The sequence below is a fragment of the Crinia signifera genome, chromosome 11 (genome assembly GCF_055691185.1).
Source record: "Crinia signifera chromosome 11, ASM5569118v1, whole genome shotgun sequence".
NCBI classification, from domain to species: domain Eukaryota; kingdom Metazoa; phylum Chordata; class Amphibia; order Anura; family Myobatrachidae; genus Crinia; species Crinia signifera.
This window is the reverse complement of record NC_139227.1, coordinates 106,469,830-106,484,613: the sequence shown is the minus strand read 5'-3', so window position 1 is coordinate 106,484,613 and position 14,784 is coordinate 106,469,830. Positions and strand designations below refer to the sequence as shown.

General features: G+C 46.4%; 1 protein-coding gene across 2 annotated transcripts in view; it reads right to left on the bottom strand.

The window, feature by feature from the left end:
* The window catches only part of PTDSS2 (phosphatidylserine synthase 2), a 70,710-nt gene that overhangs the window by 30,784 nt on the left and 25,142 nt on the right, over positions 1-14,784 (bottom strand). Inside the window, exon 2 of one of the 2 annotated variants that reach the window (XM_083164150.1) lies at positions 4,291-4,392. The exons of the other annotated variant lie outside the window; for it this stretch is intronic. Coding sequence (XP_083020276.1) covers positions 4,291-4,392 — 102 coding nt within the window. The remainder of the gene's footprint in view (positions 1-4,290; positions 4,393-14,784) is intronic. 2 annotated transcript variants of the gene reach the window in all.

The following is a 14,784-nucleotide window of genomic DNA, read 5'->3' as shown; positions in this document are numbered from 1 at the left end:
TGAGCGATGGCGGGTGGGGTAGAGGGTATGTACAGGTGGACAGAGGATGTGGCTGACGACATGCGGGAGCATGCATGGTCAGCAACATAGAAAGGACACACTTGATGTCATTCTGTATTTGTCTTTCCAACCCTTCACAGTTGGCAAAATCAAGACTTGTCTAGTAAGCTTAAGCGTTATTCCCCACCGGAACCGCCACAGGTCCAGCCATCAGCTGAACTAACCAGAAGCGGACCATCAGACCTGCTGGAGCCGTCAGGCACACAAAGCAAGGCAATCACTGGACCTACAGGAACGTTTCGTGGACATTCCAATCATATGACATTTCATCAGTGTCTACAGGTTGCATGACAACGTTGTGATAGTGGACTACATATACCAAACAGAGGGTTTTATTGTGGGATGGCTTATTACTTTTCTGCTTGTGTTTCAAAATAGTGGCTAATGTGGCGTATGCTGCAGTATAGGATGCCTATGTAAGGCCTTGCTCGCAAGCAGGACCTAATTAAGGGTTCCAGCTGCCCTAGGCCAAGAGAGAAGTGTCCGCTTAAATCCCTGCGCCCCCCCCTTTCCCCACCACCAATTTTATTGCTCATATTCAGCAAAAAATCTGTAACAGGCTTAAGCCTCAACTCCATTCATATTGCCACATACCGCCCTAGCAGTGCTGCAGTGGTGGCAGTGGCATCAATCACAGTCTTGGCGGCGGAGCCAGCCATCGCTCTCGTTAGATTTCCTTTTACTGGCAATCCCAGCAGGTACCACTGTTCCCTGGGGAGATCTCAGGAGACCTTGCTCAGCCACAACGGCGCTCCACCCCCACCAAGGACCCAGTGTTCCAGCCTAATAAACTATATGGTTAATTAGGCCCTGCTCGCAAGGTTCCGTGACTGACCGGCGTACACTGTGATTTTAATGGCATTTCACTATTACTATGAAGCAGGATATCAGTGTTCAAATATGACCCAACGTCACTTATTTTGCTGCATATACAGATTCGCAGGAGTGAGAACAAACACCGTTTAGTATAAGGGCCTATTGCAGACAAAGGACGCCTGCAGATTGGAGCGTAGTGTGCATGCTGCGATCCTATATAAGAGTGCGGTGTTCAGCGGTCATCTAGAGTTTTATCTACCTTTCCACATAACATTGTTACACCCGAGTGCCGCCTTAAAGTACCATACAAAGTCATACCTTTGTTACATTGTGTGACAGTGTACATAGAGGTAATCCCGGAGCTCTATAATAAGTCTGTTATAATAAAATGGGCTTAAAAGTCTGTCTAGCAGTTGCACTCTTGACTAGATTTTTAGATTCGGCTGGAATTAACACTTAATGAACATTGTAAGCCTTACGACAGATGTACAGTATCCATAACAACCATGTTATCAGTCAGATTATACCATAATAATACCCTGTAATACAGCTCGGGTCAGGGCAGGTTCCTGCTCATAGTTTGCTTGGGATGGTACTAAATACGCAAAGCAAGGTGTGTGTCATTCAGCAACGACCTCTGTAGCTGCAAAGCTAAGTGCTTTCTGCCTCCCATAGTAATGTGGACACAAGGTGGCAGTGTTCTATCTCTGTGTAAGAGTATGATTAACCTCAGTGTGTTGCTAGGATAGAATGCACTGCAAAGGCCAACAAAAATATTAACTGCTCATTGTGTAATGCAGGGGTCAGGGAACGTTATCTTTTTACCCAAAATATATCTAGATGCGCCGACGTTACCCCCTTGATTTGAATGAAAGGAAATCATAAGTATCTTGTATGGTACACAGCCTGGCAGCCATTGATGATGATGATGACCATGTATGGGTGTGTGTCGTACAACATGGTAATCATCAATGGCTGCCAGGCCGTGTGTGCTATAGCCATTGATAATGTGACGTCCCGGTAACTATTAGTGTCAGTATTACAAGAGGATATAGTGACAGTCTGTGCAATGTTTTTCCCCATAGACTAGTGATGGGTATACTTTGACAGGAGCCTATACCCAGGCAAAGAAACAGCGCCGCAGCAGGAATACAGACTGTGCACTGTAGAGAGGGCGCAGGGAATAGTCGACTCTACTGAAGAAGCAAGCGGACTTGGAAGCGGGGCCGGGGGCATCACACAGGGAAGCGTGTTATACGCACTGCACTAGGTCCTTGTACAGTACAGTACTGTAACACAAACATCCCACACTGTACTGCATCAAGTCCTTGTACAGTACTGTATCACACACTGTCCGTACTACGTCAGGTCCTTGTACACTACAGTACTGTAACACACACGGCCCGCACTGTACTGCATCAGGTCCTTGTACTGTACAGTACTGTACTGTAACACACACTGCGTCAGGTCCTTGTACACTACTGTAACACACACACGGCCCGCACTGTACTGCATCAGGTCCTTGTACAGTACAGTACTGTAACACACAGCCCACACTGTGCTGCGTCAGGTCCTTGTACAGTACTGTAACACACAGCGCACACTGTACTGCATCAGGTCCTTGTACAGTACACTACTGTAACACAGCCTGCACTGCATCAGGTCCTTGTACAGTACTTTACACACGGCCCGCACTGTACTGCACCAGGTCCTTGTACAGTAAAGTACCACACAGCCCGCACTGTACTGCATCAGGTCCTTGTACAGTACTGTACTGTAACACAGCCCGCACTGTACTGCATCAGGTCCTTGTACAGTACTGTACTGTAACACAGCCCGCACTGTACTGCATCAGGTCCTTGTACAGTACTGTACTGTAACACAGCCCGCACTGTACTGCATCAGGTCCTTGTACAGTACTGTACTGTAACACAGCCCGCACTGTACTGCATCAGGTCCTTGTACAGTACTGTACTGTAACACAGCCCGCACTGTACTGCATCAGGTACTTCTATAGTACAGTACTGTAACACACAGCCCGCACTGCGTCAGGTCCTTGTACACTACTGTAACACACAGCCCGCACTGTACTGAGTCAGGTCCTTGTACTGTAACACACAGCCGGACATGTATATAGAAACTATGTATAGATTCTATATGCAATGAAATTAAATTCCTGGCAGTAACGGACCGTCACTCTGCCGAGACGCAGCCGGGCATGCATATAGATGGATAGGCTGTGTCTCGACAGTGCGACTGTCCAGTACCCTCAGGAATTACATTTTTACCCCATTTGGGGTAATTTAACCCTGTTCCCTGGTGTAATGTATCCTAAACGAACAGCTACCACAGAAGGTCAACATGACTAAGGTTGACATGTTTGAAGGTCGACACAACCATTAGGTCGTCAGCTAAAAAAGGTCGGCCATGAGCTTCACTGTGAACCGCGTTCCCTCGCACTCACCATGCTTTGGGCATGGTGCCTCGCTTGGCACACGGTCTTATTCTCTCACCGCGCTGTTGTGCATGGTAGGAGATACCGCCTGTCGGCACAGGTTGGCTTGAAAAAAAATAATAAAAAATAAACATGTCAACCTTTTCACAGTTATCCTTGCCATTGCCGACCTTCCAACCTTAGCCATGTCTACCTATTTCAGGTGTCGACCTTCAGTGGCTGACCCAATGCACTGAACCTAGTGACCGTATCCCTTACAGACACAGAACGGAGGATCGGTATATTAGGAAAGTTGCCGTTCCATGTCACAGCCCCATGATCAGGGGGAAACAGACGCCTACAGGTCACCTTCAGTTCCTGTGTACCGGTTTTGCAATAGGTATGCGGAAGACTTGCCAGTACTTTGACATTGAACATATTTACATTTTCAGAAAGGAGAGCTCTTATCTGCAAACAAACCAAACCGTACTATAAAAAGACAAGCGAAGCATTACCCATTGTGTGGCAGCCATACACCATCAGAGCGCACTGCGGATTCTTAGGGTGTGTACACACGGTGCGATACGGCCGCTGCCGGTTTCGGTGGCTGCGGGGGACATGCTGCATCGTGCAGCATGACCCTACTTACAATATAGTAGAAGGTGATCAGCGTATTTGTAGAGCCAGATTAACAATGAGCCAGATAAAGCTACCTCAACATAAAAATAGGCCCATCCCGGGCTTAAAGTGGTCCTGGAGAGGGGGGATTGGGAAATAATTATTTTTGAAACAGAAAAATCAGTCTGAAATCTATGCAAATAAAAGCAAAATAGATGGGGCCTTATTCACGTCAGCAAATCTATAGGATTTCTCTTTGTTCATGGAAATATTGGTTATACAAGTTTGGTTCTAATGACACCAGACATCTTACAAGGCAAACTTAGAAGACACATTTATAGTATGACCATAGAAGACTGTACCTTTTTGCATTGTAGGCCGTGTCTTGGGGTGTTTCTTCAAGTAATGTGACATATACCAAGGAACACGTGAGGATGAAGAGTACGGTTAGTGTGTGGGCTCTCCTAGAAACATCACAAGGAGAGAGAAAAGAGAAAACATAAGTGTTTGGTTAGGGCAGCACCATAACTGGTCACTGGTCATGTTCAAGCCATACCACAGAATTTTGTAGCCAGCATAAAGAGCACTTACATTATATAGGACTGTCACCGTACAACTGTACTAATCTGGTAAGCACAGCCTTTTACCTACACAGGCGTGCGTACAAGAACATATCAGCTGACAAGGGCACTGCATAGTCCACCGTGCACGCCTGTGTGGTTCCGCATAGTCCACCGTGCACGCCTGTGTGGTTCCGCATAGTCCACCGTGCACGCCTGTGTGGTTCCGCATAGTCCACCGTGCACGCCTGTGTGGTTCCGCATAGTCCACCGTGCACGCCTGTGTGGTTCCGCATAGTCCACCGTGCACGCCTGTGTGGTTCCGCATAGTCCACCGTGCACGCCTGTGTGGTTCCGCATAGTCCACCGTGCACGCCTGTGTGGTTCCGCATAGTCCACCGTGCACGCCTGTGTGGTTCCGCATAGTCCACCGTGCACGCCTGTGTCCTTCCGCATAGTCCACCGTGCACGCCTGTGTCCTTCCGCATAGTCCACCGTGTACGCCTGTGTCCTTCCGCATAGTCCACCGTGTACGCCTGTGTCCTTCCGCATAGTCCACCGTGTACGCCTGTGTCCTTCCGCATAGTCCACCGTGTACGCCTGTGTCCTTCCGCATAGTCCACCGTGTACGCCTCTGTCCTTCCGCATAGTCCACCGTGTACGCCTGTGTCCTTCCGCATAGTCCACCGTGTACGCCTGTGTCCTTCCGCATAGTCCACCGTGTACGCCTGTGTCCTTCCGCATAGTCCACCGTGTACGCCTATGTCCTTCCGCATAGTCCACCATGTACGCCTATGTCCTTCCGCATAGTCCACCGTGTACGCCTATGTCCTTCCGCATAGTCCACCGTGTACGCCTATGTCCTTCCGCATAGTCCACCGTGTACTTCTATGTCCTTCCGCATAGTCCACCGTGTACTCCTATGTCCTTCCGCATAGTCCACTGTGTACTCCTAGGTCATGGGTTCTATCCCCACCATGTGTTATATATACGGGGCAGTACGGACGGTGTAATGGTTATAGTATTACTGCCTCACAGCACTGAGGTCATGGGTTCTATCCCCACCATTGCCCTACAAAATTAACCCTAAAATGCCTGTGTGCGTGTACATGTGGTAGGGAATATAGAGTGTAAGCTCCACTGGGGCAGGGCCTGATGTGAATGTTCAAATATTCTCTGTACAGCGATGCGGTATATGTATGCGCTATATAAGAAACTGTTAATAAATAAAATTTGATTTTGCTTATATAAGTAAAATCCAACAGTGTACAGGTCATGAGACATAGGCAATGTAAGGGTTAAGTATACTGCAGGACTGACTAGATTTCTTGTACCAGTCCTATTTATCTTTGAGATCTAAGCATGTGCCCGTAACAGAGGGGCAGATAACAGCAGACACTACATATTGGGCTGTGACATCACTAACTCCGCCTGCTCGAGAATCCACCAATACACAAACTTGATTTATGCAGAGCAAGTCTGCAAAGCGGTCAGTCAGGAATGCTGTTGTTGGGTCAATAGTGTCTAGGTCGACCACTACTGGTCAACAGGCAGAATCTGGACACATGAAAAAGTTGACATGCATGAGGTCCATCCCAGTGGACGTGTAATAGCAAAGTGTACCGAGCGCAGCAAGGTCTCATGCCCGAAGCCAGGGGACATTGCACACTTATACAGTGTTGAATTTTCTCATGTGTCGACCTACAATCTATCTACCAATAGCGGTCAACATAACGACTGTTGAACTAGAACTTGTAGCCCTAACTATCCATAGCAGTCAGTCACTCCTAGCATCGCAACCTCCTGTAGGAGAACACAAGGGAAGCGGGGAGATTTAAATTCCGGTTCTAGCTTAGTAATACACAGGCATTGAGAAAATTCTCCAAGGCTCCAACAAGTCTCCCGGAAACATGGTTTTATTGGTTTTTACAATCAGCTATGAACATTAAAGGCGACCGCTTCATTCTCTGGAACATCGGATGGTAAATGAAGACACACGTGGACGGGATTACTGCAAGAACACAGCTACAGCCTTTGTGCGGACATAGGGAGACCAAAGGATTGTTCCGTGGATAACCACCACCAGCAGAGGTCATGCATCTTCTACGTGTTCTAAATGAGAACTTCTGTTTGTCCGATAGTTCTAAATGCCAAAACCCCTGGACAGGTTGCAAAGCGATTTTCACCATTGTGTAGGTAATTAACCCGGCAGGCTTCAGCTAATTATTATAAACGATCAGCCGTCAGGGGGCTGTAAACAAGGTTCCGTGGTGATGACCCATACACATCTCTTGGAAACTCATCAACAGGAATACGCTCCTAAATAGTGACCAATCAGAACAACGTGGTACATGTGTACTATGTGCCGGGATACTTATATATAGGTGTAATTACCCCCTACCCCCTCCACACAATACATATTACCAAAATCTGCAGACCCTCGGTAACCTAGGACTTCAATTATCACAGACTTTCACCCATGTGGACCCAAATCTCGTCCATCAGCACATGAGTTCCCTAAGGTGGACAAACCCAATATACTTAGTTTGAGTCTACAATTCTCAACAAGAAACTTTTAGTATAGAGGTGCTGTAACAATATTCTGATACTCCAGGGGGCCGTAACAATATTCTGATACTCCAGGGGGCCGTAACAATATTCTGATACTCCAGGGGGCCGTAACAATATTCTGATACTCCAGGGGGCCGTAACAATATTCTGATACTCCAGGGGGCCTGTAACAATATTCTGATACTCCAGGGGGCCTGTAACAATATCCTGATACTCCAGGGGGTCGTAACAATATCCTGATACTCCAGGGGGTCGTAACAATATCCTGATACTCCAGGGGGCTGTAACAATATCCTGATACTCCAGGGGGCTGTAACAATATCCTGATACTACAGGGGGCTGTAACAATATTCTGATACTCCAGGGGGCTGCAACAATATACTGACACTCCAGGGGGCTGCTGTTTTGGAAACACTGCGCTTCATCCAACATCATCTTATCTTGAAGTGACAGTGAATGTAGCCAAAGCTCAGGGCACAATACAAATAAAAGAAGCATTCTCAAGGACATCGCTTCAGTACCCAAAAAAGCCATCTCCACCATGTGAGAGGTTGACCGGTTCGAAAGGTCGACAAGCATTTAATCGACATGAGTTTCAGTTATTTCGAGCCAACTTGGTATGACAGGCGGTATTTCATACTACAGCGTGGTGGGAGAATAATACCGTGCGAGGGGACGCAGATTGTGTCCATGTCGACATTCGGGACAAAAAACCCCACGAAAAACGCATGTCGACCTTCCCATTATCGACCTAATGCTCGTATTGACAGTGGTTGTCAACCTTCATTGAGTCGACCCTATGACCCATACGGAGGTACTGTGTGGCATGGAGGACTAGATAACACGGATGTTGGAAACAGAGGAGATCGTTTTCACAAGACTCTACAGCTTCCTTCTGGCCAATGAAACCAATGAGTAAGCACCTTACACATTATACCCAGTGGTTAAAGTGAGGGGGAACGGGGGGGGAACAGAGTTCCACCACCTCTAATGGTGAGGTGGAACATTTTAACCTCCACATTGGCCCTGAACAGTAATTCTCACAGAAAAGCATTCTTGTTTGCAGGGGGATGCCAAAAACTCTACCACTGGCCCTGTCTCTGCCTGATGGGGGTAGGGGAGGGGGTGTAATTAGGTGGCATAGAGAAATGAGGTCCCCCCCACCTCTGCATGACCACTTTATGCCCCGACTAGACCTACCTAGCTCTCCACACTGGCAGTGAGCTTTCATCGGTTTGTCCACCATGAATAGTACGAGGAGTGTTCAGTGAATGGTAAAAGGAATTGTGGGTAAAGCTGTCCAAAGAGCTAGTACTAGTTAGGGAACAATGGACCAAATGTTCTAAGCCTTAATAAGTGATAAAGTAGAAAGTAATCAGAAATAAAGGACCAGCCAATCAACTCTTAACTGCCATGTGGAAAATGACAGTTAGTAGCTGATTATATCACTCTCCACTTTATCATTTGTTAATGCTTAATACATCTGCCCCTTGGGGTGTATTTTGTTGGCATTGGGCATGTAGTCTTCATCTATCGTGAGGCTGTAGAAGCATTCATTAACCTCTACTGGGCTATGGCAGCAGGAAGTGATCAACACTGGCACTGGATGTATGTGGTAGATTGGTCTGGTATGCAGACAGATGCATTAGGTGGGCATAAGGTTGTAATTGTGTGCATGTACATGTGGTAGGGAATTTAGATTGTTAGCTCCACTGGGGCAGGGACTGATGTGAGTGTTCAACTGCGGAATATGAATGCGCTATATAATAAACTTAATAAATAAAATAAATAAATTGTGGGCATGGAATATTTGGTGGTACGATACAGATATGTTGGCCACTGAATGAAAATAGTGGACATCAGCTGTTAACATGGGACTGATGCCATTTACAGGGATGTAATGTTTCATTTCCCAATGGTGCACCCCAAATGCTTCCCCCTCCCCTTAAAAGTCTTCCTCTGAACAAAAAAGTTTGATTGTCGTGTTCAAAAACTCGTCTCTAGCACATCCATGAAATCAATTTTACAACCGAACAATTCCTCCTATACACAAGGGCTAGTCACAAACTGGTCCCTAGGAAAACTACTAGAAAAGATGACCATGGTTCCCTTAGATCTCGTCTGTTCTCGCCTCATGACTGCCTGGTATCTCTCAGGCAAGCCCAGTACAATCAGATGGATGGAAGATCAAAGTCACATGTCATGAGACTAAACGGAGCAGCACAAAGGAGGACGAGATAGGGAGTCTGTTCTATCTACAGAGTATCTCCCACATCCGGGTGCCAGAGCTATTGCAGAGACAGACTTGGCTTTGGGGAATTGCTGTTTACACCTCCCTCAGCACCTTCCACAAACTTCACTGTTTTCCGAATGAGATGTGAAGCACAACCAGATTTGCCCAGAAATCGGGCAATGCAGTTAGATCAGGACAGTTTGGATCTCAGATATTGTAGGACTAATACCCCTTTCACATCGCTGTGTCGTTTCCCACCTGAGATTCTGTACACAGGAGGAGAATGGCTGTCCAGCCCAGCTTATTAAAGCAAGCACTGGCTTTTGCTATGGTGCCGGGTGCATCTACCGGGCTTCGCTGCTCACACTGCACTGCCAGTCGGTACATCCTGCTCGCTACCACAGTCGACATGCAGGGGTGCTGGACTCGGCTCATTCAACTGGGTGCACAATGGGCCCCATTCAGACCCATATGAGTTGGCAGCTCTGCAGATGATTGTAAGACTGTGCATGCGGGGTCCCCTCGCGAACGGGCCATGTGAAAGCTAGCCTTCGCTGGCCACTTGCAAGGTGATTGACAGGTGCCGGGCATTTGGGGGCGTAACAACGGAGTTCTCCAGAAAACGCAGGCATTCCCCAGTCGTTGAGAGGGCTAATGCTGTCAGCAGCAGTGTCCTTCTCTCCGCGGCCTTCACAGCGCTTAATGAGCCTAGACTGATTTTCCCCATGTACACTGCTAGGAACGCAATCGCAGCCGTGCCCTGAAGCGGGGGGGGGGGGGGGGGGGAGGGAGCTCGGCAGGACGTTTACGTGTTCGCTGGGCTCTGAATTGGGACCAATACCTCAGGACATTGATGGCAGTGTGAAAGGGGTATATGTATGCTAGCAGTCACATACTGGGGAAAAATAAAATAAAAAAATACGTACTGTATATCTATATCTATCCGAAAAGGACTATAATTGGTAATGACAACACTATTCAAATCCCCTTTATACTCAACCACATTTTTGGACAAGGTATGCTATTCCTATAATTGATATTTCACCATCATAAAGGACATTATATAAGGGGTCCGAACATTGACTATCTTAGTCTTGTGCGAATTACCAAAAACCCCACCCCTATTCCTGCAGGAGGAAGTCGTGGTGATCATCACTTCGTAACGGTGCCAGAAACATAGGACTGTAACTATACCGAAAACGTAGGATTAAACGGCCATTTTACCTACTGTACACATCTGATGAGCGCTGCCAATCACTTGCAATAAAATTATATATATATATATATATATATATATATATATATATATATCCAAAATATCAGTTTTGTATACAACACATCTCATTAAAACCAGTTCTTTCACAGCCTAGATCCCCATAGAACATTAAAGCGTGTCTACAAGTGGCTACATATCACAGCTTTATATTGTAGTAGACTCCACTAAGTAGAGACAAGCAGGCTGAGCAGTGTCTAGTAAGAGGCACAAGCCTATACAAAGCATACTAAAGCCTTTAACCAATGCAATCACATCTTTGATATCGCCTCTGGCATCTAAAGTAGCAATTGTCTAATGTTATATGGGATTAAAAATCTTACCTAGTATTTGTATGGGTCTCGGTTCCTAGCAATGGCAGCATAATGGGATTAAACAGTAATACAAGGGGGAGAAAGGGGAAAAAAAAAATCTGGATTAAACAATTTTCAAAAGTGAAGGGGATTGGTGTATCACTTTCCCAGGTTACGTTCCGTCACACTGGCCAGTACAAAATTACAGACACTCACCAGCTTTCTGCAATATATAAAGAGGTAAAAAGCTTTTCCTGCAAATCACATCCTAGTTCTTGTTGCTCACTTTATATCGTCCGATGTTTATCGATAATCGGTAGAAAAGCGGCAGATATCGGTCCGATGCGCGCTCCTGTGGATCTTTAGCTGAATCTTCTGATCAGAAGATTTAACTAAAGATCCATAGGAACGCACACGGGACCTTAAGAAAAATCTTTGGTAAAGATGTGCGCTCGCCGGAAATCTTTTGTCCAGGACAGGCAAAAGATATCAAGGCTAATTTATGCGCACATCTTATGATCGCAGATCTTTCTAGTGTGTGGGCACCTTAAGTGTGCCAGGAATAGGATCAACTGCTTTATAGACAACCAAACACAAGCGTTTTCTGGGCTGACTATATGGGTGCCGAACGGGGTCCCGACAGTCAATAACCGGACGTTGGGATCCCGACTGTTAAAACACAGACGGCTGGGTTCCCGACGGCCGTCGGCTATTTTCCCCCGTGGGGGTCCACGACCCCCATAGAGGGAGAATAGAATAGAAGGGGCTTTGTTGCGCTGGCCACGCTGTCTGAGACCAGGCAGTCGGGTTCATGGCTGTCGGGATCCTAACTGTCGGTGATTCATACCACACCCGACCATACATTGTATGCCACATTAACAAGACATACTGTATGAAGCCAGGGAAGTTTCCCTGCATGCTTGCTGCTGCGGGGCGGTTCTGACCTAGTGGTGGCTTTATGGATTTAGGGCCGTATTATTCAGCTTCAGTTCTGCGACTATGGCATGTTGGGACTCCCCAACGCAGGGCAAGGTTACCCGGCATCAGACGGTCTCCCCTGCACTGCAGTCACAACCTAACTGCCAGCACATTGCCGGAATCAAAGCAACAGCCGCTATTAGGCCACGTTCCATAGGGTATGGGTCATTGGATCGATCCAATTTAGGGCGACACATGAAATAGGTCGGCATGGCTAACGTAGACTGGGTTGGAAGGTCAACATAGACATTAGTTAGACAATGGGCGGGTCGACACGAGTTCCACAGTTTTTTTTGGTCCCAAATGTTGTCATGGACACCGGCAAAGTGTATATAGCATCACTTCCCACTATTCTCCCATCACACCATACCGAAATGTCGACCTTCCAACCCTGCCAAATTTAGCCATGTCGACCTTCAGTAGTCGACAATGCAAGTTTCCCTAAATAGGGTTAACCTATTTCCACAGCAGTGTGGGACATCATGTAGCCACCCTGAAAACTGTCCAGACACGCCAGCATTGTCCTGACCACTCCCCCAAAATGCCACTCAGGGGGAAATTTACTAACAGATCTGTGAAAAATTTTTTTAGGGGCGTATACGTATTTTTGCCATTTACTATGCCAAAAATACCAAATTTTCGTATTCTTATTGATGGGACATTCGTATTTGTATTTACAAATACGAATGAGTACACCATCAATAGAATACGACAGGAATCACCATTCAAAAGAATGGTGGTTCCTGATTTACTAAGCGGCCGTATTGAAAATACGGCCGCGAATATACGGCAGGAAAATACACGGCAGGAAGACGCCGGGTTTTTTATTTATTTATTTCACTTTTTTTTTTTTACACACTACAGTCTGCACGGCTCTGACTGATCTGTGCAGACTGCCTGTACGAATTCGTATTAGAGGCCGTCTATACGGCCAGCTAATACGACTTAATACGACATCGGAGGGTTACAAAGCAGTCATATATGACTGCTTTGTAAATTCCCCTCCGGAACACGACTTTGCATACAGCTGAAACAGTCGTATGCAGTCGTAGTAAGAATACGAATACAATTTTTTGTATTCGTATTCTTAGTAAATTTTCCCCTCAATCACATACTCTGGGATGCAATTGCACTTTGAAAGCTTGAACGCTGCACATGGGTAGAAGTCGAAAAACTAAATCAGGAATGTTGACTTTCGGACTTCTGCGTCCAAGCCTGAACAACACTCTTTATGAGAACTTATATTTCACGTAGTGCATGCAGACAGCAAGAACCCTTTCTGCAAAGAAAATGAGAATTCTGCCCATTATGTTCCTGGGTGCAATAGCTGAACAGTAGATACAAGAGTCCAAGCTGTCAAATACAGCAATTCCTCATTATAGTACTGTAATCACACAGCTCATCTGTTGTAGCTTTAATACCTCACAGCCTTGAGGTCAGGAGATCTTGACCAAGTCTGTGTGGCGTTTGTGTTTCTTCACGTGGTTGCTGGAGTTTTCCCTGACTCTAAATATATACTAGTCAGTTAATTGGCTTTAGCCATCAATACATAACCTCAGCCCATACACAATACCTCAAAGCTGTCCAGATCAGTGCCACTTTTTGGGCACTATCCCGAAGTCTCTCACATGTGACCAAGCCTTTTGCGAGCAGTAGCCATCTGTCACATGCACCATATCCATTTTGTCCGTACATTACACAAGACACTGGAAAAACTCGAATCCATGCACTCATTATATCCCGCATTGATTATTGCAATGGCCTCCTTACCGGTCTTCCTAAGAAAAGACTCTCACCACTACAATCCATTTTGAATGCATCTGAGAGGCTGATCTTCCTGGCTAGAAGTTCGTTGTCTGCTGATCCGCTCTACCAGTCCCTCCATTGGTTGCCTGTATCTAACCGCATTCAGTATAAAATACTTCTACTTACATACAAAGCCATCACTCGGACTACACAGACTTATATCTCTTCGCCTATGTCAAAATATATCCCCACCCGACCTCTCCGCTCTGCACAAGATCTACGTCTCTCATCCACACTAATTACTCGCTCCCACTTACACTTGCAGGATATTTGTTGGGCATAACCCACTCTATGGAATGCCCTTCCATGCACACTAGACTCTCCTCTAGCCTACAAACTTTCAAGCGTTACCTGAAATCTCACCTCTTCAGGCAGCTTATCATATTCCAGAACCCACACAACCTCCAGTAGCATTCATATCCAATTGCATCCCATCAGGACTGTCTGTAATATGATGGAACTGCCATGCTATGGAATTTTATCCTTATGTTTCCCTCCTATTATCCCTATAGATTGTAAACTTGCAAGCAGGGCCCTCCTACCTCCATGTCGGTTTGTTTCTACCCAGTTTGTTTAATCACTTGTTTCCAATTGTAAAGCGCAATGGAATGTGCTGTGCTATGTAAGACACTGTAAATAAATAAATCCATAATATGCATGTTAAAGCAAAGTGCCACCCAGCAGGTCCTGGAGTGCTAAGAAAGTAGCCAGTAATGGGGGAGGGTCTTCCCAGGTGAAAGGCCACACCCCCTTTGGCGCACGCACACACACACTTTGTACCAGGGCAGCCCAGAGGAAAAGCTGTGTACAGAATAGCTGCATAATATGCTGCAACAGTATGTGTGTGTGTATACACTCTGCAGTTGTAGATCGTGAAGGCGACACATCATGGGTAAGGGTGGAAAACGCAGCCTGTAAGCACTTCAGGATTAACACCTTTCCATCCTGACCAATATTACAGTTAATGCACTAAGGGACCGATTCAGGATTGTAGCGATCAGAATTAGGCTCCAGCCCAGGTCGCGGTCTATACATGCGCATTCCTGCGCATGTGCAAACCCTGGCACAGAGCCGAGTTACGCACCCGCTGGGCAGTTTGTTTGCGGAAAGGGAGGGCTGGGGCAGAAACGGGGCAACACCCA